The sequence below is a fragment of the Giraffa tippelskirchi genome, chromosome 7, assembly GCF_054371585.1.
Source record: "Giraffa tippelskirchi isolate mGirTip1 chromosome 7, T2T-mGirTip1v1.2.pri, whole genome shotgun sequence".
In the NCBI taxonomy this organism is placed as follows: domain Eukaryota; kingdom Metazoa; phylum Chordata; class Mammalia; order Artiodactyla; family Giraffidae; genus Giraffa; species Giraffa tippelskirchi.
The window spans coordinates 123,897,049-123,916,076 of NC_137281.1; the positions used below are offsets into that span (position 1 = coordinate 123,897,049).

The following is a 19,028-nucleotide window of genomic DNA, read 5'->3' on the forward strand; positions in this document are numbered from 1 at the left end:
TTGTAAAGCAATTATCCTCCAATTAAAAATAAATTTTCTAAAAACGTTAAAAAAAAAAAAAAAGCTCATTGAACTAGTAATATGTGGACAAGTTGAGCCACTGGGATGTTTGCCTGAAGCATTTAACTGTTACATAATACAGTTCACCTGATTTTCTGTATTGTACATTTTTCAGGGGCTCTGATGATCAGTATTCAAGAAGAGTAATGTGTTATAACCATGACTTGGTGGCAAGTATTCTAGGTAAGAATATTTTGGTATATTTTAAAAGAAGCTCTCACTGGTGCTGACTGACTTCAAGATATTTAAAAATATGACACCTTATAAACCTCTTCCACATCTAGAGGCAGAATATAATGATTTGTATATTTTATTTTGACTTTACATGCGGTGTTAAAAACCCAAAGTACATATTATTTACACATCCACAATACAAGTTTACAAGATATCTATACATGTTAAAGTACTCTATAAAACAGTATAGAGCCACTTCACTTTAGGGTTACTTTTTATGCCGTACCATTAAAAAAGATACAATCTGTGTTTACCTTTGCACAAATGAATAAAGCATTTAAAAATTAAATTAACAGGATAGAGACTAGATTTTATGTTAGAAATCTCAACATAAATACTGATAGAACTCACATTACAAACTACAAGGCAGCACAATGTTACAAAATGTTATCCGGGTTCACATACAGTTACTGTTACATTTTCCGCACGCCGGGATTAATATTGGCAGGGTGAATTCAAACAAGTTTGTCGGCGGTGGACTGAGTAGTGTTTATCGTTGGTTGGTTTAATTTATTATCAATCTGTAATATTTTAGTTTCAAAGCTGAAGTGTTGCAAAAACAGAAGTTTTAGCTTTTGAGCTTCCAGAGACCTCAGGGAATCATGTTCTTTATAAAACAATATTCTCAAAGGAAAAGAATAACTGCATCCGTATTCTACACTCTGTATAAAAATGCTCTGGTCTTTTGCAACCCATCCTCCCCCAAGTAATAGATATCATCACAGGAAATCAGTTGAACTTATTTGTCTGACTAAATCAGGAGCATTCCTCTGCCTTGATACTTTCTAGATGAGGTTCAGTAAACCGAGGTGTGCAGCATATTAACTGAAACAGTCGTCAGGGTTGCACATCATCAACTGTAAGTGGCTTCTGCAAAACTATGAATAAATGACTCTATATGGTTTCTGCAGGTGTCACATTACCCGGGAAACCTCATTTGACTTCACATTATCACTGATTCATCCTTAGTGAAAGCAGGAGTGGAATGTTTATCATGGCAAAGGATGTAATGCGGCTATCTGGATGGATTGTTTTACAGTTAATTGTTCTAGGTTGTTGTTATGATTTTTTTTGAAAAGTCTTTTCAGGTGCTGGTTGAAAAACATGTACAACTGGCACTCAGTAAATGATGTGCTATACTGAAAACACTTGACATATTTGAGTACTTCTATCATTCTCATGAATAAGGCACAAAATGCACAGATTCAGGTAAACTCACATGTAATATTTACAGTATACTGTCGTTACCTGCATGACTTAGGAGAAAATTCTCACATCACACAACATAGACAACATGATTGCACCACCGTTAGGTTTTCATAGACTGTTTCTGTTAAGCCAGTTAGGACCCTCTCACACTCCCTTCTTTTGTCTTGTTTGTATGTGTGTGTGGCTCTTTTTTTTTTTTTCCCATCTTGGGGTTAGAGGGGAGTTAAAAGAAGAGGAATTTTACTACAGGGGAGAAACCAAACACAATAAAAATAAAACCTTGGTAGTGTGTCCAAGGTTAATAGCGTCATTGGGGCTGGGATTCACAGTGGACTGGTGAATTTTACTACTGAAACTGGTGGATAAATCAAGGATACCTCTTAACGTCTCTTATCTCCTTAAGGTGGCAAGACTGTAATAGACGTTTCAGCAAATAGCAGCACAAAATTACTTAGTACTCTTACATTCTGGCATTGGGTAACATGGAAGTCGGGTTAATCATTTTGACTGTCAAAATCAGCCTTGGTTTTCTTTCTCAAAGCTGAACCCAATGGACTTCTGTGGGAAGAAGTTATTGTTTCTTGTTCAGTCATGCGCGATGTAAACAACTCCATAGCACAAAAAGATGCAATGGGCACCTAAACAAATGCTAGTGGGGACAGAACACACATACACTCACACACACACGCACACATACATGCACACACAACACAGTTCCTTGGTGGCACGGAAAAAAACGCCACACATGAAAAAGATGCTACAGTTTGGGTCAAAGACTGAATTTTTAGCAAATTGTTTGGTAATCTACAAGTTCGTTTCTTTGAGACATTACCATTGTTTTTTTTGACATTTGTGCAAGAGGCAAGGTGAATGCATACATATTAAAATGTTCACATTTAATGGGAAGACCACACAAAATGGCAGTCTAAGTTGAACCCATTTTCAAGTATTTGCTCACAGACAGATTCTTCTGAGCACTGTATCAGCTCTTTATACTGGTTACAGGTAGCCCCACAGAGCCACACATCTCTTTAGCTTCAAACAAAAGAAATGGAATGACCAGCACCTTCCTTTGTTTTCAGGCAGAAAGCCTTGCTGCAGTAGCTACATATGGCAAGTTCTGATGTTGCCAAAGTTAGGAAGAGTTTCTTTGGCCACTTGGTTCTCTTGAAATACAAGCGAGTCTCTTTTCTTAAGGTACCCTTACCATATCATCCTCTCAACAACATAGACAGGATAAAGCCACACAAGGAAGGGCACACTTGAGGCCTAGTAAGTGTATTTGTTCAGTGGTCTGACGGAGGTGGTTTGAGGAACAAATGAAGGCTTTGGTGGCACGTCAGGTTTTAAGGACGGTGTCCTCTTTAGTCCCGTCCGGGGAAGGGTGCCATTACTGGTGTAGCTGCTCTGTCTGGAGAGAGAAGGCTGTAGGTGAACACTCACTGGTGCTCCCTGAATATAGTCCACCTTTGCCCCTGCAGGGGTGGGCATGTACCCTCCACGGTTCATACTAGGCTGTCTAGATAACAAAACACCATTTGGTGAACTTAAGTTTTTAGGCATAGCCGATATAGAGTGCCTCTGGGAGGAATTTTTATGATAACCCCTTTGTCTTTCCAAAGACGTCATCGGAACTCCAGGAGTGGTGGGAACATCCACCCGCTTGGTTGGGCTATTTCTGGGAAGAGTCGAGGGAGGAGAGTAGAGAGATGCCTCTCGGTTAGGGACCTTGGGTGGGACCTCAGACATAGGTCCCACGGGATCCAGCATTAGGGTCTGGTGGGCCATCTGGATATCTCCCATGATGGCTTTGGGGTTACTATTTGGGTCATTTAGATGCTTCAGGAGATCATTGAGGGTATTTCTGGAATCCACAGAACGCCGGTGATCTCTTTTACTGGATGACTTTGTAAGAGGGTGGTCAATGTTTTGAAGCTTCTTTTCAGCTTTGTGAGCATTGGAGTTTGAGAAAGAAGTGTTGTAGTCATGGGTAGCATTAGGAAGAACAATGGCACTGGGGATATGCCCGTGACTTAGTGGGGAATGTGGTGGAGGACTAGAAGGAAAAAACTGGGGGGTTTCTTTCCTCGAAGCTCCATGGCCATGGGCCTTGTCTGAGTGGCTCTTCATGGCCTGCAGGGTCTTCTGGTGAAGCACAGGTGTAGACTCAGGTGTGGGGAGAGCAGCCAACTCGGGAGGTTGGCCTCGATGGTCCATGACCATGGATTTTGTATCTCCATTGGGTGGCAGCTCTTTCCGACTGGTCAGCAGGTTACTATATAATTTGGGAGAATCGATATTCTGTTGATATTCCTTGACTGGGCTGTCGAAGAGACCATTCAGCTTGGCAAAACTTCCACTGGAGTCTGTGCATGACTGGGCAGATTCTGCATCTTTATGGATCTTTCTGTTTTTCCGAACAAACATGTCACGGTAACAGTAGACTGCCACACCTGCAATGAATGCACCCAAGACAAAAGCTGCAAAAACACAGGTGATGAGGACATTCATGTGAACCATTTGGTTGGACTCTCCAGACTGGACTTCCCATCGTACACCTGCAACAGACACACAGGAAAAGAGTCTGAGTGAGGAGCTTCTTTAAAACAATATTAGCCAGCAAATGGCTTGCCTTGAATCAACACTACCTTCACATGGTCCATATGCTTAGCTTGGAGAGTGAGGTGTACTCCCAAATCATATATTTTTTTCTTTAATCACAATAGGGTCCCCAGAGACACTTACAATTTCTATAAATAAAGGATAACTCTTCCACTGATCTGTATTATATATTAGTCTTTTCCTTTCCAATCCCTCTTAAATAGTTGTTATATAACATTCAAAATTTTAAGCATTCCTATCTAAAAATTAGGGCTAGAAATTATATATTTTATAACTGGCCCATTTAAAATTCATAAAATGTTTTTCTTTCTCATGATTTTCTCCTAAGTCATAAATCAGGATTAAAGGGCAGCTACTGGGATTGGGGAAATGTATGAATCCATATAAATACACATTTTGCTAAAATAATTATGCTAATACAATTATGCTCTTCTTAATTAGCATGAAACTACATAATTTGTTCACAAACTAAAAGCATCTGCTTAGTCACTGTTAGCTACAAATACAACCTTTCCTGTTTGCTTTTTTTTTTCATTCCATCTTGGAGTGAAGCACTCTTGAATTATCTGCTATGACAAAAATCCAGACAGTCTAAGGAAGTATACTATGTATTAGAGTTAAATGATATTATCCAATTGTTTTAGGATATTTTAGGAAGTATTTAAATTAGACTAGAAGAAGAAGAGTGAATTAGTTTGTAATTATTTTTTTTTTTAATGCAACCACAGACATCTAGATATGTTAGTTTAAGAGGTATCCAAGTCTGTTACATGCTATAAACACAGCTATCCCAGAAAAAGGTAAGTCAGAGTGAATTGAAGATTCTGTTGCTCTAGGTTAGTACGAAGGCCTTCAAACATTAGTTGTTTTCAATCAATGTTGAGGGCAATGGAATTCAGTGGCAATGTGAAAGACAAAGAAAAGTAGAGAGAAACGGAATCATGAAAGAAAATAAAAGAGGAAGAATGATTATAAAATTGTTTACAATGAAAACATAAAAATCCAAAATCAACAGATGTAAATCATAAATGACAATGCACTGCCATAAAAACTGATTGGAAACCTGATACCACAGTTTAGTAAGCACTAAAGAATAGATTTTGTTTCCCACCCCCCCCCAGAGTCATAGATCTAATAAGGTAATTCAACAGGCAGCTATTTGATAACTGCTTCTATTATGGGCCGAAAATGATAGTTCCGGACAAGTGCTCTGTTATATTTTATTGCTTGTGGTATTTGAACAACTTAGTGCCTGGCATGTATCAATACTTCTCAGATCACATTGTAAACTGGAGCTAAACAAAAGACTGGGAAAAGCTCCTAAATAAAATAGCCAGTATCAGGATACTTGCAATTAATGAGTTTTATTTTGGGATGTTGCCCAGGTGGCCCTTGGCATTTTCTGATATCCAGCAGGGTCTAGCTTCTTCAGACAGAAGCCAACATGGATTAGATTGTCTGAGTGACTGTTCCACCAATCCTTTCAGCTTTCCACCTCTGTCGCTGTTAAGGAATGCACTCCATGTAACCACAGAAAACCGGAGCGACCACAGCCAGTGGAGGCGGTAATAATAGCAGAGGTGGCTCCGTCTGGGTTCACCTCCATCCACTCCTCAAAGATATTAGGAATCAGGTTTCCACTCAGTGAGAGATGAGTTCCCTGGTGAGGCCTTACCCTTTGGGATACCTGATAAAGGATCAGTAAAATCAGAAGTGTTTGGGTCATCTTGAACTACAAATTTCCGAGAGCTGGTCAGTTTAGGTCTCCAGGTATCAATCACTTTAGGTGTAATTTCTGGGATACTTGCCATTGTGGTAACAGAAGATGAAGATACCTCCATGTCTGTGGTGGCAAACAGATTTTTATTAATGTGGGTAGTGTCAGCCCATTGTTTCTGACTGGGCTGTTGTATTTTCAAGTAAAGTTTAAGCAAATTTTATGAGAAAGCCTGTTCGAGGATTTCATCAAAACATATCTAAGGAGATTACACCAAATCCCTTTCTTGCAAGGGAAAAATAAAAACTAGAAATTAATCATAAAGACACATTAAGCAGATTTCAAACTTGAAGACACTCAAAATACTCCTACTGAAACCTCTGGGGTGATTAATGACACTCATGGAAAAGGTAATATGAATCCCAAAGATTGTGATTTCCTCATCTTTTTGTGGGACAGCATCATTTCATTTCTTTTTTGTGTATTTTTTTAAAACATTTTTATTGATGGTTGGAAGTTGTGTATCTTTCACTGGGGAACCTAGAGTGTAACTTCATCAGAAAGCACCTGGTTGGTTCTGCATAAACACTCGATTTTGGACTTGACAGGCTGTCCTGCTTTAGCACAGCCTCCCGCCCATCTGCAGATTACTGACTGCACTGAGGGCTCACTGTCCACGGAGAAGCACTGAAGCTTTCCAGAATGCCTGCAGAGTTTTTTTTTCCAAAGAGTAGGAAGCAACTCATGCACAAGAAATGGCATTTATGAACTGATTAAGGATGTCCTGATACGTAGGATCTACCATCCTTTTCTCCCCTCTGAGGAATGAAACTGTTAGTGAATTTTAGAACCAGCGATAGGATCGGGAGTAACTTAACCTCTTAGCATGTCTAATACTGAGTTCTGCCAAGCAGATTTTCCATCAAAATGGAAGCATGTGATTTTAGGCGAAAAGTCCGGAGACCCAAATTCAGACTGGTACAACGGTCACAGATGAAGACTCCAGAACAGATGAAGACAAGGCGGGGGCGGGGAGGCACAGGGAACCCAGTGAACATCTTAATACATCAGAAACCAGCTTCATTCGATGGGAACCTTTTTCACACCACTGAGATCACAACATTCAAAGGTTCCAGGGATTACCACAAACCATTCCAAAAAAGATCTCTAAAATTTATAAATACACATTTTGGGGAAATGTGTATTTGTTTACTAGGTCTTAGGAAAGGTGAGGAGAGAAGGGGGAAATAATGAAGTTCTGCCATCCATTAAAAATAGATGGCCGCAGGGAACATTCACGATGCACAGGGGTGAGAGAAGAAAGCTCAGGTGGACGGGCGTGCAGCTGGAATGCAGCCTATGTTAATCCATTGGATTTTTCTTAAAGGATGTGCCTTGGTCAATGATGGACTGTTAACATGCTACACAAGGTGAAGTGCTGAGTAAGAAAAAGTCTTTGGGACCATCAGGGGGTTATGAGTCAAAGCACAAAAATGAGTGGCTGCCAAACTGCGCAAAAGGAGGGGAGAAGGGGCTGAAAATGCTGAACTGAAGGAAAGAAAAGGTTTGTTAATTCAAAAAAATGAAAAAAAACTAACCAGATGTTGGACCGCCAAATATTTTGTAATCTGGTGTAGTTGAAGTAGGCAAAATTTCTAAAAGAATTAAAGGAACAAGTAATCAGTAAGAAGTAACCAAAAGAAAGCAAAAATTTACGAATTCCAATTAACTCAAAAAGTCAAAAGAAAGGACTATAAATTAAAAAATGAACCTACTGGTTAGACTACCTTTCTCTAGATTTCCTATAGAATTGTAATGGCGAAGGAAAAAAAAAAAAAGTAAGATTCTTCTCTAACTTATCCCCATGATCAAACAGCTCAGCTTTTGCGAAGTTCAAGTTAAATGCTAGGTGGCATGTGTCCTGAGTCATTATAAAAGGCTGATTGTAAAACAATGTTCACGTGCAAATGTGGTCCAAAAGAAGCACCAGGAGGGAAAGGAAGATTCGGTCTTACCGTGGCAGTCCCCTAGATGGGCCGTGTTGCCATATTCTGTGTCCTGTTCAAATCCTCCAGCGCTGTGGTTATGGAAAGCAAAGAAGTCTTCAGTTAACAGCCTTCATAGGAACACAAGTGACAACCAGAGCAGAACCAAGAACACAGACAGGTTAGTAAGAATGAGCAGAGAGAGAGAAATGGACATTTCAACACAGCTTGCTAGCATGAGTATTTGTATTCAACATTTGGTATCTAGAGTGTTTAGAGAGCAGAAGAGAATTGTTTTCTCTCTTGCCATCTATCCCTTTCCCTTAAGTATTATACTGTCTACAATCTCCTTTCCCTGTCATAGCTCCAGATTTTCTTTGTTTTTCCTTCTCCCATACAACAACAACAACAAAACAGAAAAAAGGAAAGAAACAAAAGAAAGAAGAAAAGCAGTGTTATTGGAATTTTTCTAAAATTCCTGGTTTTAGAGTCCCCGGAGAAGACAGAAGCACATCTGGAGAAGATCTCAGTTAATGTGACAAAGTCTACTTACAGCATTGCTGGGCTCACTCGACCACAGGCCCCTTGGCTTAACCAGCCACAGTATGGGTCTCGAGATGCAATACAAGACCTGTATGCAACCAGACAGAAGGTAACCTGAATTTTCTCATTATCAAAGGTCATGATCCTGAAAAACCCAGGGTAAGGAAAGAAACATCAGCTTACTTTTTACATGATCCATAACGCTCACAGCGACTGAGGGGGATGCGGATAACGCAGCTAGAGAACGCCACATATAAAGCATGATGATCTTTATCCAACTGTAATGAGATAACCTTTCTGTCCTCCTCATTTTCAGCATTGCACCTATATTGTGGGAGACAATTTTCAAGATAGATGTTTAGTAAGTCAAGAGCTATAGGAACTATATGAGGCAAGTGAGGTTTGGTTTTTGCAATTACTGAGAGCTGGAGAGGTGTTAAGGAATACTCTCAGTAGCAAACTAGGCAAGTACGCAGTTTAGGATGTAATAATTATGTGATTCATCTTCTACTGCTTTGCATGGTTAGTTAAATTTCAGGCTGGACAAAGGGTTTTTTAAAGATTGGCTTCCTGTTCTGATGATAGAAGGGAATTGCACTTGTGAAGAGCACGTTAGGCTATAGGGAAGAAAAAGGATAATGTTCTAATGCATTTTAATCTTCCTGTGCTAGATATTTCTAGACCTCTCCTTAGTCTTCTTTGCTCCATTACTCTCATCTATCTCATTTGTTTTAATGGTTCACATAATTTTTTATATCAGTGGTTGGAAGAATTATGGGTGTGTGTGTGTGTGTGTGTCTATCTGCAGCCAGCTGTAGCATAGTTCCGGATGCAGCATCCTGAAATAGATCTGCAAGGTAAGAGGAGTGGGGTAAAATATTCTCATTTTCCATAGGTGACAAACAAGGGCTGAATTATTTATAAATGTATATCATTGTCCACCCTCCAAACCCTAAGAGACTCAGGAAAACAACAAATCCGGGTTTTTACCTCAGTGAGAAAAACAAACAAACCACAATACTAATAAGCCAAACCACTACTAATTTAAGGCTTCCCTGGTGGCTCAATAAGTAAAGGATCCACCTGCAATGCAGGAGATCTGAGTTCTATCCCTGGGTTGCAAAGATCCTCTGGAGAAGGAAATGGCAACACATTCCAGTCCTCTTGCCTGGGAAATTCCATGGACAGAGGAGCCTGGTAGGCTACAGTCAATAGGGTCACAAGAGTAGAACATGATTTAGCGACTAACCACCACCATTTCTACCACTGCTAATATAGAGGGCTGAAAGGAAATGACTAGATGAAACAGACAATGGAAGTCCCCAAAAGCGTTCTGGTATAATACACCTACTTTGCATGGTTGTATGCTTCAATCTCTTCCAGTAACACGCTGTCATTCAAAGAGAAAGGGCTGGTCTTCGCCAAAACTTTAAGCACCACGCCAGCTTCTGAGCCAACAAAGATGACTGTGTAGTTCTGGTGGGGTCCGGCAGAATGGTCGACGGCGATGGCCGTCAGTCTGTACCTGCCAGAGGAGGTGAATCAGGTTAGAGAGGGGGCCAACAGGAAGGGGAACTACTGAATGGGAGCGGGCCTGCGTGTCTGCCCAGTCTTACCTGATCCGAGTCTTTGTGAACCAGGGCTCATCGGCAATGGGTGGGACCGCCGAGTCCATCAGGGGGTGGGATTTGATGAACGACAGGGTTTCATCCGGGAAATCGATGGAGGTTTTATAAGCTTCGGCAAGACCGTGCTTTGCACAACAGCCAGGCCTGAAAGGAAAATAGTGTGTTTTCCCCTCTTCACAATTTGTATCTAGGGAAAAGGTGTCTATCCTGGAAGAAAACGTCAAGAGAGGAAGGAGAGTGAGCCAAACCCTCTGAGTAACGTTATTTCCACGAACTCTGTGGCCTCTCCACATTCAGGCTCTCAGAGTCATGTCACTGAGTTTCTATCTGCAGGGCTGCACAGGGACACCCTTCCTGGAGAGGGAGGGGGCCCAGCTGCTCTCTGAGGATGCATGCTTCCAGTGACCTGAGGGCTTTGTTAAAGACAGAAATCCTTTCCGTCTTTATTGTTTTCCTACCTTGGCTTTGGTACTTTGTCTTCAGGGACCGCTGTCCAAACAGAATCTGGAGTTTTCTGTTCTTTAAACCGTCCTTTGAATACTTTTTCAATGTCATCCATGCTAAATGCACAGACTGCAGAACCAGGAATGCTGAAAAAGAGGAACAGCATCAGGGGACAGCAGACCTATTCTGAATTCCCACAAACAAGTCACAGAGAGACTTCTGAAGTGCTGGGGGTCAGTTCTCACCTGTTGAGCTGTGTAGTAAACACCCCTACCACTGTGGGAATGCCATTGATTTGTATTATGTCTGTAATAGACTGCAGAACATCAAAGTAGAAAAAGGAATCTCCAGGGACAGAACAGTTAAGCCGAGCCTTCAGAAACGAAGTCCAGTGTTTCTCCAGGACCCGCTGGGAGCCACCCATGTCGTTTTTACATATGCGGGCCACACGGGAATAGACAGCCTGCCCAGGGGACAAAAGCAAGGCAACAGGATCATGAGCATGGAGGGAGAACAGGAACAAAAAGCTGCCAGATAAGGGAGGGACAAAAAATGATAAAAGATACATGTGGTTCACAAGACTCCGGCAGCCTTCCCTCTAGGGATCTGTAGAGTAAGAATGTAAACTATATTTACCCGTGAGAAAAACAAAACAGGAGGGCCATTTTCCTGTTCTACCAAACAAGCTCCCTAAGAAGTGAGCCGTTGAGCTGCCTGGCTGGATGGAAACCATTCCCATACTTCATTCCCCACTTAGCTTCTCATATTGTTAAGGAAATGCACTGTCCTTAAACCTGGCATAGAAGGGGATGCAATATTTTAGAATCTTACGGTCTTGGACTGAAGTACTTGACAATGAACAGGGGTCCTTACTTTCCATCCTGCCTTTTGACACTAAGAAAGAATAGCTATCAATAGATTTCTAAGAGTTAAAGAAGCATCCATAGCTCAAGGGTGCCTGTAGCACATTCTCTGCAGTAACAGGAAAAAATAAATAAAACCTTCTCAAGGTCCAAGGCTGCTGTTCCCACTTTGGCTATTGTTCAGTTATTTCCCAGCAACTATTCTCTTGCTAAGAAACACAACTCCCTGCACTTGGCCCTAAATGCACTGAGTGCTGGAAAACATGCAAAGACCCTACCAAGGTAGGCTCAATTCCATGCAATACAAGTGCACAATCATATACTTGCCTTGCCTAAATTATTATGTTCTACAGCAATTTCTCGAAAGAAGAAATAGACGTAGTTTCCGTATTCTATGGCATGCAGAAAGTGTGGCTCTGAAAGAGAAAGTGAAAACAAAGTGGTTCCTAAAGGGTAATTCAATTAGCATCATATCCCGACTGCTAGGCATGACTGACAGACATCACACTGCTACTTTCAAGCCAAGAACTTGGATACGCCACCGAGTTTCAGGAGTCTCATTATGGGTATGTTGAAGCTTTAGGGAACCCAGAGTCTTTAATCTTAGCTAATGGACTAGAAAAAGCCTACAGGGAACTGAACTACAGCAAAGGTCTTTGTTTCAACAGATTTATTCATTAACCTATTTAGCTAGTAAAGGAAACTTCTTATGTTGAAAATTAAAAAATCTTGATTTCTAGACTCCAAAGAACAAAATAACTCTGAAGATATGAACTAACAATTCCCAGGGTTAAACCTTCCAGGATAGGTAGAAGGAAGTGGACAAGGAGTAGTGCATGCATTTAGAGTTAGACAAATGGTACACAGAATGGTGATTTTTTTTTTTTTTTGAGGTCACCCAAGATAGAAATCTACTTTCCAGACATAGCTACTGGGCTCCTCATTCCCCACTAATGCAGCCAATCAAGGCAGGTTGTACTGGGCTCTAAATCAACAATATAAAGTCATGCACTGAACTTTCCGATGCCAGAGCTCCTGTTCCCATGCACCCATCCTGCCACCCTTGGCGATCTCACAATACTGCTCTTCAAAGGTACCTTTGATCCATTTGGAATCATATTTTATCGTACGAAGAGCAGATCCATCACCCATGCTTCGATAAATAACAGCATCACTGGCCAAGAAGTCAGCCACTGTGGCAGAATACAGCTTCCCATCTGAAACCAAGGTTATAATTTAAATAAAAATAGCCACGGTTATCATAAGCGTGTTATCTTATGTGTGTGCTAAGTCACTTCAGTTGTGTCCAACTCTTTGCAACCCTATGAACTGCAGCCCACCAGGCTTCTCTGTCCATGGGGTTCTCCAGGCAAGAATGCTGGAAGGGGTTGCCATGCTCTCCTCAGGGGATCTTCTCAACCCAGGGATTGAATCCACATCTCCTAAGTCTCTTGCATTGGCAGGCTGGTTCTTTACTACCAGCGCCACCTAGGAAGCCCATGTTATCCTATGTGGTGTGTTAGATCCTTTGGAGTGTTTTCACTGACATCATTGCTACATATACAAATAAATCTAAAACCTGATGTTCACAATCAACTTGTGACAGGTTGACCTGTATTATCTAAGTTTATAGATGAGAACTTCGAGCACCAAAAAGTTAAGCAACTTATTCAGAAAAGGCTTCCCTACTGGCTCAGATGGTAAAGAATGTGCCTGCAATGCAGGAAGATCCTGATTCGATCCCTGGGTTGCTAGATTCCCCTGGTAAAGGGAATGGCTCCAGTATCCTTGCCATTCTTGTATTCAAGTATTCTTGTCCGTGGAGGATTCCATGGACAGAGGAGCCTGGCAGGCTACAGTCCATGGGGTAGCAAAGAGTCAGACACGACTGAGCGACTAACACTTTCACTTTCAGCTTATTCAGGATCACCAGCCTAACGACAGAGCCAAGTGTCAGAATACTTATAATATGCCCACTTATAATTCCTCTTTTTTGAAAATGTGTTCATAGGTTTTAGTCTTTGAAACACCCATGTCAAGGTAGCTATTCTAGTTATGAGCTTTTTTCCTTCCTTTAAATTCCTCTTGCACCTTCAATGTCATTAATCATTTATACTCATTACACTAAAGAATCTTACCAGCAAAAAGGGCAACATTAGTTTGTCTGGCATCAAATGGGCATCTTGCCAGGCCACTAATTTCTTCTCCATCATACTCTAAGGTATTCAACTACAAAAGAAAAATAAATAGCTAGTGTCACATCTGTTCAATGTACATGTTTGAAAGCAATACTGCTTTATTTGTATTGAAATTCTATGGGAAGAATTCTGTCTTTATTCTTTCATAGTGTTAGAGATAAAACAAACAACTGGATTTATAGAAGAAAGGATTCGACGCTAACACCATACCAGTAGAGGAAGAAAAATTGATTAAAAACAGCACACTGTATAAAATATACTTACCCTATAGTATCTACACATGGGATTAAAGGCATTGGTGCCACAAACAAAAACCATCTCATCGTTTCTTGGAACAAATACTTTAATAAAGTTGTGGCATTCATCCTAAAGAAAGTAACAACACTAACATTAGACATTCCATATGCTTACATCGTGGGCTCAAGCCACCACACAGACTCAATCTAGTAAGCGTATATCTGTTTTACTTACTTTATGCTTGCCTTTCATAGCACAGTTTTCTCGATCCTGTTGTCTTGACCGCCACGTCAGTTTCTGTATCGACCAAGCAAAACCAAAGTTCAATATTTTAAATATTGAGGGGAGAGGGACATTATCGAAGTTCTGAGGGAATGCAAATAAATTTGCCAACTACAGTTGCTCACCTTGTTTGGTATTACTTCTGTTTTGGGGATTTCATTTAAGTTTACTGTATAAACTTGATCCCTATTGGAAACAAGGCAGTAAGTCATATCATGTGAATACATAAAAATGTTAAGCTGCTTCTTATTTTATTTTTACAGAGCTGCTTTTATTGTGTTTTAGAGATCATTTGGATTTTCTCTGTCTCCAACAAAGTCAACAAAAGAGTACTTTTTCATTATGAGATGCTTTTATATATCACTGTGGTTAGGGAGTGAAGAAAGCCCTTTTCTTCAGGCATGGGTCAAACCACTACTCAGTATTAGCATAGACATACTTTTAATATTTGCTTGAATAATTCCAAGTTAAAAAAGACTAAAGAAAAAATTTTTTTTCTCCTGCTGCTTTAGGAATAAAGAATGGTGTCTGATTTCTTGATGGCAGTAATAAAATAGGACTGCTGAAGGCTTTTGCTGTATTTTGTTCCTGGTACACAACGCTGACTCTTCTCAAGTGAATATTTTTGGTTACTTGCAATTTTTGATCACAATCACATATTAGTTTTTCATGAACTAGACACATTAATGCAAGCACCACAAGAGAAAAGAATTTTAATCTAATAAACCAATGAGAGGAAAATTACCTGCCAGCAATATAAAGTGTGTCTCGAATTTTCAACATCAGCTGAAAGTCCAGCCGGTGCTGTGATTCATTGCCTGAAGGGCGTCCTCTAAAAACCGGATATTGCCTTGAATCTGCAAGTAAAAACGGGCTAAACCATCAGTCAGGATTACGGAGCTGGAGAATCGATATACAGCATTGATTAGCTGTATATACTAGTTGTAGAAGGGTTTTAACTAAATTCTTCTCTTAAGGTCTTGAATATGAATGAATAAGAGACGGTGAATATCACCAAATAGTCTTTTTCTTGAAAACATATAACCTATATATGGGTTGCTTCAGAAAAGTGCCTAACTAAACTGTCCCATTTTCTCCAGACACTAGGAAATGATTATGGATAAATGAGGATGTAAAACATTTTAAAGATATAAAATTTTCTTTCTAAAAATGAATATGCTTAGAAAATCAAAACCAAAGAAACCCTTCCTTCTTAGAAAAGAGTATTCTTTAGATTACTTACAGTGATAGTCAACAGTGTTAAGGGGTTCATCATCTTCAGGAAAGCTGACTGCCCTCAACTGGGAAATCAGTAGCAGCAGCATGTAGGCACAAAGCAGGAAGAACCTCATGGTTGGGCCAAGGTGAAGGCAGAGCAGCCCCTCCTCAGAAATTCCACTTAGCTACCTGGAAAACACAAACAGTTTGGAAAGATCTCTGCTGTGATGAAAGAATTTTGTCATTTGTAATCAGTTCAGTTTTCATCATGAGCTCTCTCCAACGTCCCCCTCCCATCAGAAAGATGGCAGTGGTGAAGGAGATACCTCTGAAAACACAGGCCAAAGGCGGCATTAGCCAAGTCTGATTAAAGCATCTGGTGAGCATATTGAAGCTTTAGGCCCATTTGAAAGAGTTTTTTTAGGTAACTACGTATGTCATCACAGCAAAATCACCAGAATCACAAACAGAAATGCTGGCTGCTGACTGGGCAAGAAGATGGGCAAAGTTGGGATTAGAATTTTAATTAAATACCAATCTGCTTCCCTTCCCCCATCCCTGAAATAAATCCAGTACAGCTTGTCTCTGCCCTCCCCACCCTCCAAAAATGCCCAAGCTGCCTCGAGAGTATCCAAGGAGCTGATGGGCCTGTAGCCCCTCTCAGCCCCTTAAGGCACTGCCAAATTCCCAGCATTATTCAAGCTACCCCCTAAATTCTTAAGTAGAACAGTTCCCTAAGCTTAGAAAGAACAGCATGAAAGCAACGACATGAATGACCTTGAATCAGGGTGAAAGAGAATGAAAAGAAATGAAATGATTTCACGATCAATCAATCAGGCAAAGTAGGGCAGGGATGACCAGCACAGCTGACACCAGGCCACTGGGGAAGTCTATATTTTTACATGAAAGCATTTGGACACAAACCAATACCCTAAGTATGCCTGTCCTCTTAGCTTTATTAAGCTTTAGAGCCATATGGGGCCTTAGGGACCATCTAGTCCAACCCCCTCATTTCTCAGATAAGAAAACTAAGGCCTGAAAAATTAAGGGACTCACTGAATTTCATGGAACTATTTAGGGCAAGATCGGAGAGTCCAGATTGACATCACCTGAGTCCCTATCCAGGCGTTTTTCATCAAATTAGATAATGAAATGAAATGACTGGGTTTTTCTCCTTAGAGAATAGAGCACTACAAAAAAAAATCTTTGGGGGGTAATGAATATACTCATTATCTTTACTGAAGTGATATTTCACAGGTATAGGCCTACATTAAATTCTATCAAGTTGTACAGCTACGTATGTGCAGTGTATTGTATGTCAGTATATGAACAAAGCTTATAGCATTGATTGTACATTATTAGCTGCAATATTTTAAATAAAATCTTTAAATATTATTAATTAATTAAGAAAATAAACTAAGGCCCTGCTGGGACAACGGATACTTTTGTGAAATGGTAAAAGCTCTGCTTTGCAACAGTATCACCCCTTCCTTGACCAAAACTGTCACTTACTGCTACTATACTATTAGTCTCAGTCTTATATATCTAAAAACTTTATCAGGGATCATAAGAATCACTTCAAATTCTTGGGGAGTTCAACCACTCAACTAATGCTATATACCTCTTTCATCATCATTTTCTTCTTCTTTTTTTTTTTGCTGTGCCACACAGCATGCGGGATCTTAGTTCCCCAACCAGGGATTGAATCCACACCCCAGCTAGAGTCTTAACAACTGGATTGCCAGGGAAATCCCTTTAATTTTTTTTGCTTCATCTTCTTAATGTCAAAAACACAGATGCACACATGTGCATTCTAAGTAACATTTTCAATATTTATCTTTTTAACTGAAGTAGAAGCCATGTATGTATATGCAACATTTGGAATCCTAGTTTTTCAAAAGGAGAGAAAAATACTGCAGTACAATTTTTCTCAATGGACAACTAATCCAGTCGTAAGTTAACACATTTAAAATGTCCTGAAAATAGTCTGGTGGAATGGAACTCACAGCATCATTATCTTGTACTTTAGTTGAAAGACTGTAGAACTTGGTGGTGATGGGATTTGGGCTTGAATGGAACTCTACCACCTACTGGCTTATCAACCTGGGAAAGGTTTTTCAATCTCTCTTAGCATTAGCTTATTTATAATATGTGGATAATACCACCTTCTCCATTGGGTGAAAAAGAACTAAGTACCTGACACCTACAGATTCACAGCAAAGTTAATCCTCCTCTCTCATTTCCTATAGGACACCATGCATATGACCAAGTTGACCTTAAGAACATGGGCAGAGTCTGGAAAAAAGGCATCCTAAAATATTAACGCTACTTGGTCAATTGTTTTCCCAACGGTTTAAGTTGTTTTTAGAATAAGTTTTACAACTTGAGCCTATTTATCAAACATAGAAAAGAGTAAAAAGCAATCACTAATAATCCTACCATCCCAACTCAACAACTATGATGATCTGGTTCTAGTTTTCTTGCCACATGCACATATTTTCCATCTTCACAGAAGAAAACCTCTTTCAATCTACTACTTCTCCTTAAGTGGCATCTCCCTGTCTTGCTTTTCCACAGTATTTTGTCAATTTTAAAGACTCTAAAGAAGACATGCTCCAAAATCACTGCAGACAATGACTGTAGCCATGAAATTAAAAGATACTTTTTCCTTGGAAGGAAACCTATGACAAATTTCGACAGAGTATTAAAAAGCAGAGACATTACTTTGCCAACAAAGGTCCATCTAGTCAAAGCTATGGTTTTTCCAGTAGTCATGTATGGATGTGGGAGTTGGACTATAAAGAAAGTTGAGTGCCGAAGAATTGATGCTTTTGAACTGTGGTGTTGGAGAAGACTCTTGAAAGTCCCTTGGACTGCAAGGAGATCCAAATAGTCCATCTTAAAGGAAATCAGTCCTGAATACTCACTGGAAGGACTGATGCTGAAGCTGAAGCTTCAATACTTTGGCCACCTGATGAGAAGAGCTGATTCATTGGAAAAGACCCTGATGCTGGGAAAGACTGAAGGCAAAAGAAGAGGACAGCAGAGGATGAGATAGTTAGATAGTATCACTGACTCAATGGACAAGAATTTGAGCAAACTATGGGAGGTAGTGAAGGAAAGGGAAGCCTGGCATGCTGCAGTCCATGGGGTCACAGAGAGTTGGACACGACTGAGCGACTGAAGAACAACAACAATATACATTTATATATACATATGTGCGTGCGTGCTCAGTCGTGTCTGATTCTTTGTGACCCCTTGGACTGTAGCCTGCCAGGGTCCTCTATCCATGGAATTTTCCAGGCAAGAATACCACAGTGGGTTGCCATTTCTACCTCCAGGAGATCTTTCCAACCCAGGGATCAAACGCACATCTCCTACATCTCCTGCTGCCCTGGCAAGCAGATTTTTTACCTCTGTGCCACCTGGGACACTGTATGTGTACACACACAATGGACTATTACTCAGCTATAAAAATGAAACAATGCCATTGGCAGCAAAATGAATGGACCTAGAGATTACATACTAAGTGAAGTAAGCCATAGAGAAAAACAATATGATATTGCTTATATGCAGAATATATAAAAATGATACAAATGAACTTATTTAGAAAACAGAAATAGACCCACAGACAGAGAAAACAAACTTATGGTTACCAAAAGGGAAACGAGGGTAGGGATAAGTTAAGAGTTTGGGATTAACATATAAACACTAACATATATGAAACAGATAAAACAGATAAGCAGTAAGAAGTTACTATATAGCACGGGGAATTATACTCAATATTT

At 40.1% G+C, this 19,028-nt stretch overlaps 1 protein-coding gene across 14 annotated transcripts in view; it reads right to left on the reverse strand.

The window, feature by feature from the left end:
* Positions 1-354: 354 nt before the first annotated feature.
* Positions 355-19,028, reverse strand: part of SEMA6D (semaphorin 6D) — a 60,003-nt gene continuing 41,329 nt past the window's right edge. For 3 of the 14 annotated variants that reach the window (XM_081517236.1, XM_081517238.1, XM_081517237.1), the window contains 18 exons: positions 15,266-15,429; positions 14,768-14,879; positions 14,148-14,208; positions 13,975-14,037; positions 13,768-13,869; positions 13,444-13,534; positions 12,403-12,522; positions 11,633-11,721; positions 10,688-10,905; positions 10,457-10,588; positions 9,987-10,142; positions 9,722-9,895; positions 8,554-8,694; positions 8,381-8,458; positions 7,858-7,919; positions 7,441-7,497; positions 5,813-5,968; positions 355-4,061 (listed from right to left, as the gene is read on the reverse strand). In XM_081517236.1, coding sequence (XP_081373362.1) covers positions 2,773-4,061; positions 5,813-5,968; positions 7,441-7,497; positions 7,858-7,919; positions 8,381-8,458; positions 8,554-8,694; positions 9,722-9,895; positions 9,987-10,142; positions 10,457-10,588; positions 10,688-10,905; positions 11,633-11,721; positions 12,403-12,522; positions 13,444-13,534; positions 13,768-13,869; positions 13,975-14,037; positions 14,148-14,208; positions 14,768-14,879; positions 15,266-15,374 — 3,210 coding nt within the window. In that variant the 5' untranslated portion in view covers positions 15,375-15,429 and the 3' untranslated portion in view covers positions 355-2,772. Of the gene's footprint in view, positions 4,062-5,800; positions 5,969-7,440; positions 7,498-7,857; positions 7,959-8,380; positions 8,459-8,553; positions 8,695-9,721; positions 9,896-9,986; positions 10,143-10,456; positions 10,589-10,687; positions 10,906-11,632; positions 11,722-12,402; positions 12,523-13,443; positions 13,535-13,767; positions 13,870-13,974; positions 14,038-14,147; positions 14,209-14,767; positions 14,880-15,265; positions 15,430-19,028 lie in introns of all 14 variants that reach the window. The other 11 variants (XM_081517234.1, XM_081517235.1, XM_081517232.1 and 8 more) reach the window with 7 other exon arrangements.